The 16,628-nt window shown below is 35.5% G+C and overlaps 1 protein-coding gene across 1 annotated transcript in view; it reads left to right on the forward strand.

Annotated features, from left to right (window-relative positions):
• The window catches only part of VWA3B (von Willebrand factor A domain containing 3B), a 62,033-nt gene that overhangs the window by 35,038 nt on the left and 10,367 nt on the right, over positions 1-16,628 (forward strand). The window contains 10 exon segments of the mRNA XM_009999082.1: positions 369-467; positions 2,656-2,835; positions 4,257-4,384; positions 5,753-5,859; positions 6,535-6,699; positions 7,460-7,499; positions 7,618-7,768; positions 11,177-11,295; positions 13,979-14,029; positions 16,178-16,397. Coding sequence (XP_009997384.1) covers positions 369-467; positions 2,656-2,835; positions 4,257-4,384; positions 5,753-5,859; positions 6,535-6,699; positions 7,460-7,499; positions 7,618-7,768; positions 11,177-11,295; positions 13,979-14,029; positions 16,178-16,397 — 1,260 coding nt within the window.

The following is a 16,628-nucleotide window of genomic DNA, read 5'->3' on the forward strand; positions in this document are numbered from 1 at the left end:
AATTATTTTACTGAGTACAAGATGTATTTCAAGGGAGTGTGATCAGCTGGCAATCAGGAGCAGCAGCGGGAAAATGTAACAGAATGTTATCTTTTATCTTAAGCCTTTCTATCTGTTTGTAGTCTCCTAGTCATGGCTGTTCCCAGCATTTTGTTTATGTGTGTTTGCATAAGCACTGAATACCAATTTTGTACCAATTTCTGCTTCTCTGACACTTGCTTTGATTTTTCCAGCTATTTGACATAAAGACTTTCACTTTTATTACTCATTTAAGTTCTGTAATATGTACACTGTCATTATTCATTTAAGAACAGAGGCAAAGAACTGTTAGCATTTATAGCTATATCTCTGTCTTTTTGGTTTCTTAGGCTGGAAGTTCCACAAATACACTCCAAGCTCTCCAAATTGCTCTTGCTGATACTGCCACTCAGGCTATTTACCTCTTGACTGATGGAAGACCTGACCAGGTATTTCTGAAATGAGAAAAAATGTGGGTAGTGTGGTGCTACCGTGATGGTGCCAGGAGGCTGCAGCACATGTATGAGATACATGATACATGATACATGAGATCTCATACCTGGAGAGCTGAGTCTCTTGGAGGTTGTCATACCATTGAAAAATTATGTCTGAGAAATGTACTGTTTGTTAAAGGGATTTGATTAGAACTCTCCAGCCACAGTCCAGTCTTTGGTGCATGATAACTCATGACGTTACTCATGAGTTGTTTGAAGGATCTGGTAGTGGATTAATCATGTTAGAATCAGGGCTAGTATTTGTATTTAATATCTCCCTAACTGGTACAAATATCTCATGAAATAATAATAAAAAAATAATAATGATGGTTCCATGATATGGTTGGATTTAAACATTGAAACCTTTAGTCTTGTGTGATGGCTTGAAAACCTAAAAAGAAAATGACTGATAGCAAAATGAAAACAAACAAACAAACAAAACCAAAGTCTGTGATCAACATTTTCCCACCAGAACACATAAAATATTTAAGTAGGAACTGTCTTACATTGTCTTGCAGAACATACACACAAAAGCTATGTAATGTCTGAGGAGTAAGGGCCTCATTATTCTCATTTAAAGATTTTACCATCAATATTGTTCCTTTAGGTCTCTGTATGATTCCATTTTTATCCCACTGAATCAAATTTGATCTCACATAGGTAAAAGTCTGGAGTAGCAGCAGCCTGAGTTGCTTTTTTTCTAGTTCTAAGTGGATAATGGAAAAGTATGCTTTAATTTTTGAATTCGTTGTTAATTTGATGCTATTTCATGTTATATAACACCAAGTAAAAACTGGAAAAACAACCCCTTTCAATCTGTAATGCATGGTGAAAACCACCCCAGGTACTGAGATTGGTGTTTTAAAAATTTGCCCTTGAAAATTTAACTTAGTTGTAATGGTGGATATGCAGAAAAATCCTTCCTTTACTTAGGTAAACAGCTAGGCTGAAGGCCATGTGGGATTCATTACAGAAGCATGTCCTATAATTGTAGGATTCAGAAGGCTTCACAAACTTGCAGAAATAATTTTGTTACATGTTGATAGGAAAGGCCCCCTTTTTATTCTATTTTTATTGGCACACAAGGAAAGGTGGATTTATTTACTTCAGAGTGATTTGAATATAAAATTGTAAACCTGATTTGAAAATAGCAGAAGAGAAGCTTCAACTCACATCTTTTAATGTTGTTTTTAATTTAAGTTTTGATATATGGTTATTTTCTAAAGACAATTTGATTATGATTGGCCATCACCTGTTAAAATTCAGTTTACAACTGATGAAAATTTTTGCATTCTTTCACATTTCTGTGATTTAGGAGCATATATTAATATTTTAATAAAAAGTAATGTGGCTTAACATACACTTATTCAGATTCCTAATTTTAATATTTATATCAAGCTGGAAATTAATGAATACTGAATTTCTTTTTACCTAGCTCATAATGGCTTTTGTGATTTATATTATACTTTTTTAGATTCAAAAAAGGGAAATGACCAAGATTGCCTTTCACTAATGCAGTGCAATAAACAATTATATTGCAAATAACAGGAGAGAGCTAAATTTATTAAGATTTATGACAGTATTCTGAAAAATCAAAGTGTTATCAGAAATCAGAGAACTGAGTCAATAATTTCTTCCTACCAGATCCTTCAGCATTTTTAGACATGGCAAATCTTTTACTTTCTCACCTAATTTTCATTTATTTATTGGAGGAGGAACACTAGCTATCCTACTTTTTCAGTCTTTATTTTTTTTCCTGGCATTGAATCAACTTCTTGTTGAACTCATTTAGCCTAATAAAAATGTTGACAGTTATACACCTCCAAAATATATTCAATTATATCCAATGACACTAAACACCAATGTAGTAGTGTAATTTCCTATACTTTAGTCATCTCCTCTAAGACATCAGAAGCAAAGAGCACTGAACATAAGTTACATTTTATTTTATTAAAGTATCCTGTGTCTTAATGGTGTTTCCAATTCAGTTTAAAATTAGGTCATTTTATAGAACTATGAAACAATGATCCATATAAAATACATGTTTTTAACTGATCTATATCTGTCTCCAAGTGACAGTGTGACTATTTAAATGATTTCATATTCTCCATACTTTGTTTAATATACATGTTTTGATTTTCAGCCTCCCCAAACAATTTTGGCCCAGGTCCAGCTTCACTGTAAAATTCCGATCCATACTGTGTCCTTGAACTGTGATGATAGAGAAGCCAATAAATTTTTGTATGAACTCTCTACTGAAACAGGGGGCAGGTTTTGTTATTACAACATTTATTTGACTGATCCTGATGCAGAGTTTATTATTGTGAGTATCCAAAAAGAAATGTTTCTGTCTTCATGCTATTGAAGGAACTGCAAGACTGACATAATTGTGATTTTGTATTACAATAGGGGGTTAATCCTAGTCAGATTTGAAGTGATGTGAAAGTAATGTGTAACATGATTTGCTTATGAAATTCTATTAGACCACAACAAAAAAAAGCCCAGATACCATGCAAAGTATGTTTGTAGTGCTACTGTTGCAATAGAAACACCACAAAAACAAGAACAAAAAAAACCTCAAAACCCATAGAGATCAAATTCAGCTCTGGAAGAAATACATGTGATCTCTGCTGTGCCAGAAATAATTTACTGTTGAAAATGAAACTATGGTTTGTATCCTGTTCATAAAGGAGATAATACAGAGCTGAATTTGAATTAGGATGGATGAATGAAAGAATCTATGACTTTTGCTAAAAGGTTGTTCTACAGTAGCCACTGGGGAGAGATCTATAACGAGTAAAATTACTGGAATAGCAGTGACCTATGAAGTGTGACTGAGCAGCTCAATCTAACAATCCCCAGCAGGAAATTTCTGAAGGAACTAATAGAAACACCCATTTAAAGTATATTCTTGTTTCCACTTAAAGGTGACACTCAGTTAATTAGTTCCACAAATTTTAGAAATGGTGGTAGTGGAACAATGAGAACAACCAGGAACAGCAGCAGGGAATGTAGAACTTTGCAGACACCAACGAGAAGGAAGAGGTGAAAACGCTCTTGAAAAATACCAGAGTGTACTGGGTGATTTTGGTGATTCTGCTAATGTGTGACTGTGTGACAGTTTCCTTTTGGAAAGATGAGTCTGTGTTGTTCATCTCCAGACTCCTGACCCTGTGGGAACTTTAAAGAGATCATTGTTGGAATTTCCTTCCTGTTTCCTCCTGTAGTCCCAATGGTTCCCAGTCAGTTTAAAAGTTGACTTGAAGAGTACGGGTTTACTTCCCATCTTTCAGGGACAGTGTGTGATACAGCTGTGATGTGTAGAGTGACAGGACAACTTTTGTAATGTAGATGTATTTTATTTATTATTTATTTGCTTGCTTGGTTCGAATGAGGGGAGTTACTGACTTCATTACATTATTCAGAAATATGGCTGTTCATATCTCATGGGGTAATTGGCTTGTTAGGGACTGCTTGTCTTTTTCCTAAAAAGGAAGAAGAATTTGAAAGACTGCATTGCCAAGCACATATTAATCTTGTTTTCTATACACTTGTTAATACATACAAAAAGTGAACAAGCAAACTTTGATTTAGGAAACAGAGAAACTACCTGAAAAAGTATACAAAATGATGCAGCTTTCCTAACTGAGTCATTATTCAAAATGATTATCAGAGCTTGCATAGTTTCAATTCAGAAATGATCAGGAGTAATTGTAATAAAACGTTTGATTTTGTTTTTCTTAGAGTGAAGACATAGATATTTTGAAAAGAGAGGTTGAACAAGGAGAAAGAGACCTAAAGAAAATGAAGAACATTCATACTGAATGTCTGATGATGGATTGTTATAAGGGAGAAAATGACCCAGAGAATAAGTATGTCCCCATACTGCTATTATGTTATAAGATATATGAACTGTTACATTTATAATTTTTCATTGTCTTGCATTTTTAAGCCCTAACATTCTCCTCTTTTAAAAAGAAAAAATTGGAGTTTTAAAAATATTTTCAGTAACAGAGAAGAAAAATCTGGAGAAATTCACTAATAGTCTCAAATAATATCAAATAGACTCAATAGTATCAAATAGTCTCAAATTATTTGGAATAATTAAAGCAAAGAGGTGAAAATATTTTTCTATTTCCAATATGTGATAAAGTTGCTTCCTCTGATCTAGAGAATTAATGACAAATTTTTGTTCAGTTGGTACAATTTGCTTGGTACTTGATGACTAAATTGCCACTGATTGGGATGTTCAGATTGAAACTTAAATTGCATACAAATGTGTGTGTTTAAAAGATGGCAAACTCTGTGAATGAAATTCAGCTTACTTCTTTGCACATTTTTATTTTACATGTGTCTGTATGTTCATGCCATATTTGTCCTTGCTTGTTACAAAAAGTTAAGTAGTCTCCTAATTCAAAATCATTTCATGTTCAGTATCAGTTGAAAACCATATTGAAAGTCTCATGATGCCAAGAATGACCATGCAAGAAGAGGTCCTTCCACAGTGTACTGAAGTCAGACTCCTGGGCCACTGAAGAAATGTTTTCTGCATGTTTGATTATACTGAGTTTCTGTTTGGTCAAGAAACACAGACCTAGCTTCAAATGTGAAGTTACTTGAAATCTCTACAGAAGCACAGCCTTAATAAAAAAATAGTTTGCCTGGTGCCTGATTTACTAGTGCAGTAATAGTACAAAAGTGAAAAAGTACATTTTAAACACCCAGGTTTTTCAGAAAGAAATGTATTTAAAGCAGTAAGTTAAAATAAAGGTATTAAAAATAAAGTAAAAGAGAAGTGGAGAGTCCTGTGGAATGATCTCGTTTGTGTGAATGTGTGTGTCTGTTTTTGTCATTGGCAATGGAGGGTTTGCTCTTTCTCCCAGGATCTAAAGTGGCTATTACAGAACATACTGACCTTATTAAACATATATAAGGGTATAGCCTTGAAAAGTAATTGACATTTTAAATAGGCTAAAAAACAATATTTAAATAGCTTTAAAAACTATGAATGTTTTAACCTCCTTTGAACTCTTCTTTGAAATGCAGACTAAGATAATAGAAAAAATACTTTGCTCTGTTGGAAGCATTTGAAATGTGTATTTAAATTATCAGAAGACTTCAGTGTTTTTTAAAGCAGTTGTATATGTTTGAAGTGATTTCTTGTTTGTTTCTTCTTTTTGTCAGACACATGCTGTGTCTTCTGTAGCTGAGCACGATGAAGAGCTGAATACTCCTCTTAGCAGTAGGCCAGGCTGTTCTTCAGAAGATCCAGCACTGACACCATGTCAGCAAATCTGTCAAACCACTGCTGACAGCCCAGTCCGAAGGAAGAAAGCATTATATGCAGGTAGGACTAAAATGAAGTGTATTTTTTAGCAGAATTTATTCACTATCTTGGAAAGATTCTGTTAAAAATAACAAAAAACCGTCCCTCATTTTAGGGACAAATGAAACATTTATGATTTAAATAAATCTCTTTCTGGAATCCTAACTAGCTTCTCTTCATTTTTACTTTTCAGCCATTTTACTCATTTGACCCAAACAGACAGACAAACACTTGCTCATTTATGCTGTATCAAAAACCCTGCAAGGAAAAATTAATTATTTTGACAGAATGTTTTGAAATCTCTGCAAACAGTCTTTTAACAGTGGATATTAAATCCTCATCTTTTTTTTAAATTCAAAATCAATACTTCCCTGGCAAGAATGAAGAGCTGATCTAAGTTTGGCTAGTACAGCATGACTTACACTAATATTTCTCCTTACTACACCTGTAACATTCTTTCTCTCTGAAGAATCCTTTGTATGGAGTCTGAAACCAGGTTTACCCAACTGTAAAAGGAGTCTTCATCCTTGGGAAAGTGCAAAGTACCAATTAGTGCTGAAGTAATTTTGTGATTGATGTCTTCTGTAGGCAGTCCCTTAAAACTTGAGCCTGGATACCAAAGAGGAACTCAAAAACTTGGGCAGGTATTGGAGCAGTAAGTTAGCTGTTCCTTTCTTTCCCTTTCAACACCTACAGGGCAAACAAAGACGAGTCTGCTGCGAATCCTGAGCCACAGTGTGAAATCTAGGGACAAAAGCCCAGAGGAAGGAATATCTGTGGAAAAAAAGAGCTTTTCTGTCAATAAGAACATGAATTTCAAAGGCAAGTTGCCGGAATAGGAATCTCTTTGTGGGGCAGCTGGTAACTTTTCTCCTGCTACATTTGTAACTCGTGGCACCTCATTTGAGGCAAAACTGCAAAGCTGCAGGACAAAGGTAGCAACGTTGGGGGGAGCTGGATGCACAGGAGGTTATTGTAACAGCTTAGTATTGTCTGCAGTTTGCAGAAATGTGATACAGCTCTGCCTTACAGTATCACAGTCACTTCTCATCAACAGAATCAGTAGCTGTAGTACTGTGATACAGTAATTTGTACTTATTCAAGTTCAATGTTGAGGTTAAAGTTGAGAGTGGTGGTTCTAATTCTGGAGTACCAATGTAAAAGGAGGCTGCACTTTACTAATGTGCTTAGACTTGCAAAAAACTTGCTCTCTGGGACAGATGCACATATAGAGAAAGTATTTCTAATTGCACTTGGATATACATACAGATAGTTTTAAACTCACTAATTCACACAGCTCTGAACTTTACAATAGGTCATCTAAGTTGTTCTACAACTTAGCCTAGGATACTTAAAGATGTTTGACTCTTACATTTTGACACCTTATTTTTAGTTCTTGATATGCCTTTTTACAGATTTTCATAGAACTTTTGATCAAGCACCAAGAAACACAGGAAACTTAATTCTCATTGATTATTTTAGCAACTGAAATATACATTGTTGTGTAGTCTGTGACACTGCTACTAGGGTCAAGAAAACCTATTGCATGTCAGCTTATTTATGTGTACCTTTGTGTGCACAAAACCTGTGAGATAATGAAATGCAAATGTTTTTTTCTTAGATCTGAAAATGCAGAAAGCTGTGAAGAGGACATCTAAAAGGTATGTGTGCATGTATACATACATCACAAAATTTATAGCTTTTATTTTACTTCAGTAGTTTCAAGCTTCTCAAATGTATTTCTACCTTGTGCTACATCTCACAGCCTCTTTTTTCTAGTTCTCTAGATACATCTTCAGCCCTCTGGTTAAAGACTCATGGGTTGGTTGCTAGGAGACTCACTATCTTGGATGCCTTAGCTCCTGTCCCTCATGGTACCAAATACATCAAAGTTCTGGACAAGCATGTGTTTTCTAAAGAATCTGATGAGGTAAAACTGCTTCAAAGCCAAACATAAAATTTGGCACTGTTTTAAAAAGGATTTAGAAATTAATTTCTAGAAATATCATAATTGCATTCTCTAGTGTTCAGTGGAAGTTATTGACATGCTCTAAGTGTACAATGCATATCTGAATTCCCTTCATGCATCAGTAAGGAGACAAAACAGATAGCTAGCAGTATTTCTTGCAGACTTTACTCTTAAGTTTTAGAGCTATGTATTTTTCTTTCACAGTTACCAGTTGATGGCAGTGTGCAGCCATCAGGTGTATCTTGAGCATCAGAGCCCCTACTAATACATATTAATTCACTGAAGTATGTATTTTAGGTCCATAAAGTCATCTGGAAAACTCTTCAGGTGCACGGTTTGGGAGTTTGTGCATTGTCAAGGTTTACAGTAGTCTGAAAGAGTGGTCTTTCTTTGAAATTAGTCAAAGCTGTGATTCAGCAAATGCTATGGACAGGTAACTTTTAATGACAGTTCATGGGAGCTTATAGTAATCTATTTCAGGGCTGAATTAAGTTCTTCATTGTACAGCTGTTGTACAGACTCTAAGCAGGGATCCATGGGCTTTCTTGAGATTCATGGATATAAACACAAAATAAGATACATTTTTACCAGTTTCACACCTGCTAATCCCCATTAGTTGTATAGAAACACAGTGGAAAACTATTGTTCTGTGTGTGGAGATATGGATTTTTCTGGATCTGAAACAGAGCACAGAAAGGAGAAAGAAGGTTGAGAGTTGCTATTGGTGGAACCCAATAGAATTTATGAGCTGTGGAACCCGATCACTGTCCAGCTTCCTGTCAAGGAAAAGCAGCAAATAGATTCTGAGACTAGACATAGAGCTTGAAGAGGATGCATTAACAAATTGATTAAGAATCTTGATTATTCCAGTGTCTCAGAAGACTTAATTGCAGATAAGGCAATGTGGTCTACTGGGAGGTGTCCCTGCCTCTGCAGGGGGGTTGGAACTAGATGATCTTCAAGGTCCCTTCCAACCCAAACTGTTCTGTGATTCTGTGGTAATAAGTGGACAGACATATTTGCATTCTTCCTTCTGAGATCTTAAGTTTTCTTGGTGTGGAATACAAGCATCCTTGTTTGCTTTTCTGGGGATAGTATAATTTTTATTTTTGGCTTTTGCTGGCAGTGAGGATGGAATGAACAGTTTTCTCACCTTGGAGATACAGCAAGCAAAAGGTTTCCATGACAACTGTTCATTAACAAGAGACTTACCTGTTGTTTTTAGTTCTATGTTACCTGTCAGTTTCACCAAGGTTATTTCAAAAAAGTCAATTTATTAAAGTGTACCCATCAGATTCATAGTCAGGAAACAAATTAATTAGCTTGGGGGCTTGTCTTAGTGAAGCTATGGTGGTTGTGGAGCAGAACTTTCCTATAGAACCATTTGCGTACCTATTGAATCTTGTGGCATCTTAAGTACAGCTTTGCAAGTCATGGAGTTTTGGCTCAATGCTTTTCTCAAAAGATTCGAGTTCAGATTCAGCCAACCCAAACAGCTTGTTTGGTCTAAAATAAGGACAATTTTTCTAGGTTTATTGTGCTTTGGCTTTGTCTTTAAAAATTGAATTTTTACTTTTGAAATAAAAACCGTTTTGAAACAAGTGAATTCTTTTGATATGAAAGTATAAGTATTTCACTTAGAAGCTGACAAAACATTTTGGCACTGAAACAGCTTCCCTGTGATTTCTTTGAGCTGAGTCTGTCAAATTTACATGTCTTCACAAGCAGTTTCATTGTTCTCAAAGTATGTAAAATTGTCAAGTTTACTATTTGCTGAGAAAACATTCAACTCTGGTTTTAGTCTTCAAAGCTGCAATAGGATGTTATGTTTGTATGCCCTTCAGATTCTATTTCAAGTGTTTTATAAACTGTATTACATGGTGATTACATGGTGATTACATCTTCTACATGGTGAAGGTTTGAGTAACATAGACAATTATCATGGCACTATGGAACTGGAAGAGGGGCACTCTCAGTTCCTTGCCTTTCACCTTTCAAACTCCACCTAGCAATGACAGGCAGCCAGATTTCATGGCTCACAGTTCTGGGCAGAGATTTACCTCATCTCTCTCTGGCAAGGTAGTTCACTGACATGTTCCCATTAATTTTAGCTTCTAAGTGATCTTGAGGAGCTTTGACATGGTCTGACACTGATGTAACACAGATTTGTTAATCAGAGAGAAATTGTTTTCAGAAAGAGAGGGGAATATAAAGTTACACCACTCTTCTGAAACAGTGGTCATGCTGCAGTAATTTGGAATCCAGCTAGACTGCGATGATTCAATCACAAATAAAACATCCATGAAAAATGTCCTCAACCTAAAAAGTGTTTTTATTGTTTTATTTTCTGATTTCTTGCCTTCTTCCTCCAACAGGTGTTTTAGTTTTATTTAAACCTCATCTCTCCTTTTGTCACCTATATCCTGATCTCAAACACTTGTAGAAGCTTCCCACTCAACCATATGTGTTAAAGATAGTGTTGGGGAGTATAATACTCTCCATGTTCTCAATTTCTTGGATTTTTTCTGTTTATAATAATCAGAACATTGATATATAAAATAACTTTTCTTATATGGAACTGCTAAGTAATTTAAGAGGCTGAAGGATGGAGGGACATTGGACTAAGAGACTGGAACACATCATGCTCTTCTACCCTTTTATCTGTGTATTCAAAATCTACTTGTAAGTGTATGACTTTCTATTTTATAATGAAGTTAACTTATGTAGATGCTGTATTGTGAGTTTTGAAGAGTATTGACGTTCCTGATTCTGACTAACCTGGTTAGATTCCTAAGTGTTATCGTGGTTAATTAAGACTAGTTTCAGTGAGCAATATCCACCCTGCTCACTCTTTGGTGGTCAGTGTGGTGGTGAAAAGTGTTTCTTTTCATCTTTAGTTGTCTAATTCTCTAGAAAATATGGTCCTCCAGAATAAGAATATTAAATATATTTAAGTAGGTAACTTTCACACGTGTATGCTGGAATTAGATGGTAATAAGTACAAGAAAGTGTTGGTTTAAAGCAATACAATCTGGAACATGGTCATGATCTAGATGTGCATGTCTCCCTTCTGACCTACCCTTGCATTATTGGAGTTGTTTGACAGCATTGATTTAGTTATAATTGACTAGTAGTTAGGAATCTTGCAACTTCTGCATAAAGGGACCTTATAATTTCAGAAGATTTTACTGACAGACTGGAAACTGTCTTAATTCTGACATTTCTTTAGTGTGCTTGGATCTTTCTGCAGCCTTCCGGTGTTCTTTCTGTCTGTTCTGATCCTTGGACATGGACTTAGGAGCATTCATTTATTCTGGTGGAGGAAAAGTTGCATGATAAATGAAGTCTTTGTCTTTTATTATGTCATAGATGTTACTGCTGGCCCATATAAGCAACAACAAGAAGGAGATCACACTAATTACTCCTCAGGCAGTGAATCTTGATACCTATAAGGCGAAGCTGGAACAAGCAATTAAATTATATGAAAGGCAAGTTTACTCATTAGAAATATATCATGTTTGCAGTCTAATACAAACTTTTTCTTATGTAGTGGATATTTGCTCATACATGCTTTGCTCAATAATGGTTATTCTGCACACTGACACACTTTAATCCACCATCAACCTGTAGGAAAAATATTGATTTTGATTTTAAAAAAGCAGAATGAAAAAAACAGATAGTTGGCAAGGACATAATAAATAAATAATATGTTTCTCATATTATGTTTGTTCAATGAATAATTCCTTTACTTTCTGGGAATAATCCTGAAAGCAGTCATTCCTGGAGAGGAATCCCCCCCACAAATACAGTGGTAGCCAGACTATTCATGTACAAATAAGCTCCTAAATCCATAGACTGACATTAAAATTAGTGGCCTGCTTTTTGCTGCCAACTGCCTAGCACTTAACCATGGATGCAAGAGGATCTAAGGCACCTATGAGATATTTTTTGTGTATTTGTGTATTTTTCTTAAAAGTAATGCAATTACTTGACTGAATTCAGTAACCTTAAGAGAGCTTTGACTAGGCGTGTTTCAATAAATGACATATTTATTCAGGTTGCATTCCAGTAATATTTACAAATATAATTATTTTATATGATCAAAAAACCCTTGATGACAAGTGTTTAGTTTTGGGTTTTTTTATTAGTTCTAATGAGGTGGAATTTTAAGGGGGTTTTTCCCCTCTGTAGCTCTATGATCATACTGGTTCTTTTGAAAACATGCAATAGTGCTCTTTTTCATTCCCATTTCCTATTTCTAAATTTATCCATCTTCTGTGGTAAAAGTCAAGAATTGTGGTTTGCAAATGTGGCTTGCTATGTCTAATATTAAAGGTGTGAAAAAAGATCTACTGCTCTTCTGTTCTCTCTCACTGAGACAATACTGTATCAGGCTGATGAAGAACTCACAGAAGTCTGGATTTGTCACTCATTTTGGCAAAAGGTGCAAGTGGTGTATTGTGGAGGGTGACTTCTGAAGAAACATTCAAGTTTTTCATTGCTGTGCAATACCATTTAATATTTTACATTTATTAACTTCAATTTTGAGAAAAGTGTTTTCTGGTTAAACTCTGATGATCTTCTCCTGACAGCATTTTCAGTTTCCTTAAAACTTTATTATTTACCCACAGAGGTCAATAAATCAGTGTATTTACAGTACTAGGATTGGGTTCCCTATTTCTGTGAAAAAGATGCATGAAGAGAGATCTGCCTGAAGATCCTTATAATTCACAATGTAAAAAAGATTTCTCATTGCTTTTCCTTTACATGTGAACCAGCAATCCAGTCAGATTTATTTTGCTGTAAGCACCACAGTACTTTTCCAGTAATTGAATTTGCAAAGGCTGCAGCTGAGCTTTGTGAAAAGTGATTAGTCACAGATTTATTCTGGCATCTCTAGATGAGGCCATATGACAGAACATGCAGGTTTCAAGAACAGAAGTATTACAATGTTTTCCCTGTATATAGATTTACTTCAGCATCAGATTAAGAGGGTAAAAATTGGTGAAGGCAGAAATTTTATGCCTTGAAAAAGGCACAAAGATATGCTGGATATTCTCTGACAAAGAACAACCTGTTCCAGTGTCTCACCCTTATAGTGAAGAATTTCCTCCTAATGTCTAATCTAAGTTTCCCCTCTTCCAGTTTTAATCCATTACCCCTTGTCCAGGCATCTTTGGGTCCTTGCTACCTGGCAGGACATCCTCACAGCCCACTCTGGAGGTGAGGGTGGTGTAAAAGCAGTAATTGTAGCTGTTAAATGAGTTCCCACATGATATCTTTAATTAGGTTATTACAGTTCCTCAAGGGCAGTGTATTGGCTGGGAGCTTCTGCATCCTGGCCTCATCTGCCCAGTAAAGTTTTCCATTTCCAAAGGTTGTTTGGAAATTTTTCTATGTTTAGAACAATTAGTATCATCAGTAGAGGTTTATTTTCTATATTATGAAATGCAGTAATTGAGCAATGGCCTAATTGTTTGAGGTGTTAGTAAACAGAGAAACCTGTAAAATAGATGACCTAATAAAAGCTTATAAATCTTGCCTAAAAAGCAAAAGCAGAAAGTTTAGTGGTGCTTTTAAAAGATCTCAGAATTGCATTGCTGTGGAACAATCACTTCTGTTTACCTGGAGGTAGTTTTTTGTCATAGCCAGAGATTAATGAAGTAGAAGCCTGAATGGCACAACTGGGGGTTTATCTTAGCAGAAAAAAAGAAAAAAAGGAGAGGGGAAAGGAAAGGGAAAAGGAATGGGAAAGGAAAAGGAAAAGCTTTGCTCTCCATGTGTCTTTGGGCTACAGTTATCTGCAATGGTTTAATTGGAAGAGCTGTGCTTAGATTAACTGGCACATAATGGGGTTTGTTATGTGATTTAGCTTGCTGGTGCTGAAGAGAACCAGAAATCTTGGCAGGAAGCAGCAGTGATTGCCATTCATCTTTTTATAACCCTGAAATAATCATGTTGTTACTTGATGGAAGGATGCTGTTTTCTCATCTTCTCTTGCAGTTGATAATTTCATAGCCAAATGATAAGGATACAGTTTAATGATACATTGCTCTTGGAATACAAATCAGTGCAGATACCTTAAGAAACTGTGTTTATTTGTGAGTTCTGACATGGTCAGATGCGCAAGGAACTGCATTCCCTCAAAAACTGCTTTGCTTTCTTTAATAGGCGTCTAAACCTGATTATTTGGAGAGCACTGTCTCAGGAGGAAAAAGACAAGTAAGCTATCACCTTTTGGTTTTCTAATTTACCTCTGAGAGGCTGGTCATAAATATTTAATAGGTTGTAATCACTGTTCCTGTAACCAACTGGTTTGATTTTCTAATATTTAATAGCTATACCTTACTTTCAAAAATGTGTGTGTGATATGGAGTAAAATTAAATTCTGGACATCCTTCATACCGTTGCTGATTACTTTTAAAGGAAAGGACTTGATTCCGTTTGAATGGTGCTTGTCTATTAATGTGTCAAGTGGTAGGGCCTTGGGAGGGCAGCATATAATTGCCTTTGGCATGGAGGTAAATCCCTCCATCAGGTAGAGACAATAAGCACCTTTACAGCATGTGCTGGAACTCTATATAACCCTGGAAGTTTGTACTTCTAAACTAGCTTGTATATTCATTTAGAACACTAGAAACTGTATGAACAGGAGTGGCTTCAGAGAAGTTAGCATCTGTTTACTTCAGAGAGCAACATGAAGATCAACTAATGAAGACTGATTGGGCAGGAAATATTCCTAGGCAGAGAAATGAGAATAAAAACTAGAATGCATTTAAGACCTAAACTAATGAGCAAAAAATTACACAATTCTATCGTCAGCAAGAACCAAAACCCTGTTCTGGGGCAGAGAGGAAGCAAAGGCTGTTAAATTTAAAAAAAAACCAAAAAAAAGCCAGCATATATTTTTTTTTTAAAAAAGGAAAATAGATGTCTGTTGATAGACTATGAGCTGTAGAGTACAAAAAATTGATTGGGTGGTATCTAAAATATTTTATTATTGGTAAGGTCTGGCCAATTATGTATATAAGAAAAAAAAGAATCCTAGCAATTGTGCAGTCTGTTGTTAGAGGGGCATGTTTTATTGATGCATAGAAATTTAAATATTTGACCTATTTAACTTCTAAATTTACAATTTGAATTGTCATATTCACGTATTACAAAAGGATTACAACTTACTTTCAAAATTAATAATCTGGGAAGTGAGAGTAATAAGCAAAATCTACTAACTTTTTTCACAGAAGCCCTGAAAGAATTGGTTGAGCTTTCTGGTTCCCTAGTGTGTATTAAAATGTTATCTCAGATACTAGGGAAATTCAAATGTACTAGAGAAGTGGTAATATTGTGCTTGCGTTCAAAATGGATCAGCAATGTGATTCAGGAGATAAAGTTAGTTTGACATTGATGGTATATTAATAATGGATTCAGTTAATAGAGGAAAAAACATAGCTAGATAACTATATTAGTCAGGATAAATTAAATACAAAGCAGTTCCTAGGGGAGCAAAGAGAAAAGCAGTGACAACAAGTAGGACAACATGGAGACATCACCATGCTTGTATGTGGTGGTAAGAGATACTCTTCCCAGTTCTAGGTTTCATGGGTTTTTTTAATGTTGTCAAAGCTGTAGAGAAGAGCCACAAGAGAGCAACTTTTTGAATACTAAAAATAAGTATGTTACTTCCAATTGGAGATGTAAAGAATTCTACTTGTTCTGGACTTTGAAGGGTTCAGTTTGTTTTTTATCAACAAGGAGACTGTATCTAATTGACCTTTCAGTGTACAGTTACCTTCAGTGTGCAGCTTCAAACTGGCTCTTCAGTGGACATTGACATAATCTGAACCACAGATGGAAGCAGACTCCTGACCATTGCATAAAATTGAGCAGTGCAGGAGTGACAGAAGAATAAACCACAGAGGACTGTCTTTTTTCATGTGATCCATCAAGACTGATGAGGCACATCAGGACTTAACAGACACCTGGTGCCATTTTAGATTGTCTAAAGGCTTGTGACTTATCCCTAGGTGCTGTTCCTGAATGACCAGTGATGTCCATAATTTCTCAATAGTATCTGCAAGCTCTTTCTTGTTGCCTCCAGGCAACAATATTCCAAGACATCTAAAAATGGCACCAGTCATCTATGGTCAGCTACTTGAATTGTTCTGTGTGATACAGTTAAGGCAGATGAAATTAAGTGACTAAACACAACAGTAGCTGGATGAAACATAAGAACTTGTGGCATACAGAAGATGGAATGGATGAACCTGATGTTTTATTCTGCCTTTATGTGTTACTATTTGTAAAGCACTGCCAAAAAGAAATATTTTCCTACTTGTGATTATTAATTTTTAATATTTCTTTTAAATTAAGATTTAAAGAGGACGGGCCAGTTCAATATATGCAGCATAAAGAAGCTTTGCTGGAGTCTTTAGAGAATTTGGGATGGCCAATTTCCTGTGAAGATGTAATATTGTTAGAAGATGAGATCCTGGCAGCATTAACATATATACAACAAGCCTCTGATCTTCAGGAAGCTGTCAAAAAGGAAACTGAGAAAAGCCCAGAATCACAGATAAGCAACAATAAAAAGGTAATAGATTGTAGGGAATTTTTTCCCCCCAGATATTGCTCTTCAGTATGGGCTTCTGGATTAATTATTTTTCTGTGGTTATAGCTGCTAAAGTAGGCATTTAGCATGATTCTATACAAATGGATAGAGGAAAGAGGGTAATTAAAAAGAGAGAAAGCTTTCTGTGACTTTTTTTGAATACTGGGAAAGCAGGAGTTTTGAAGCTCTGAAAGCCACAGAAATCAAGCTTCA

The sequence above is a fragment of the Chaetura pelagica genome, unplaced genomic scaffold (assembly GCF_000747805.2).
Source record: "Chaetura pelagica isolate M959 unplaced genomic scaffold, ChaPel_1.0 scaffold120, whole genome shotgun sequence".
Lineage (NCBI taxonomy): Eukaryota > Metazoa > Chordata > Aves > Apodiformes > Apodidae > Chaetura > Chaetura pelagica.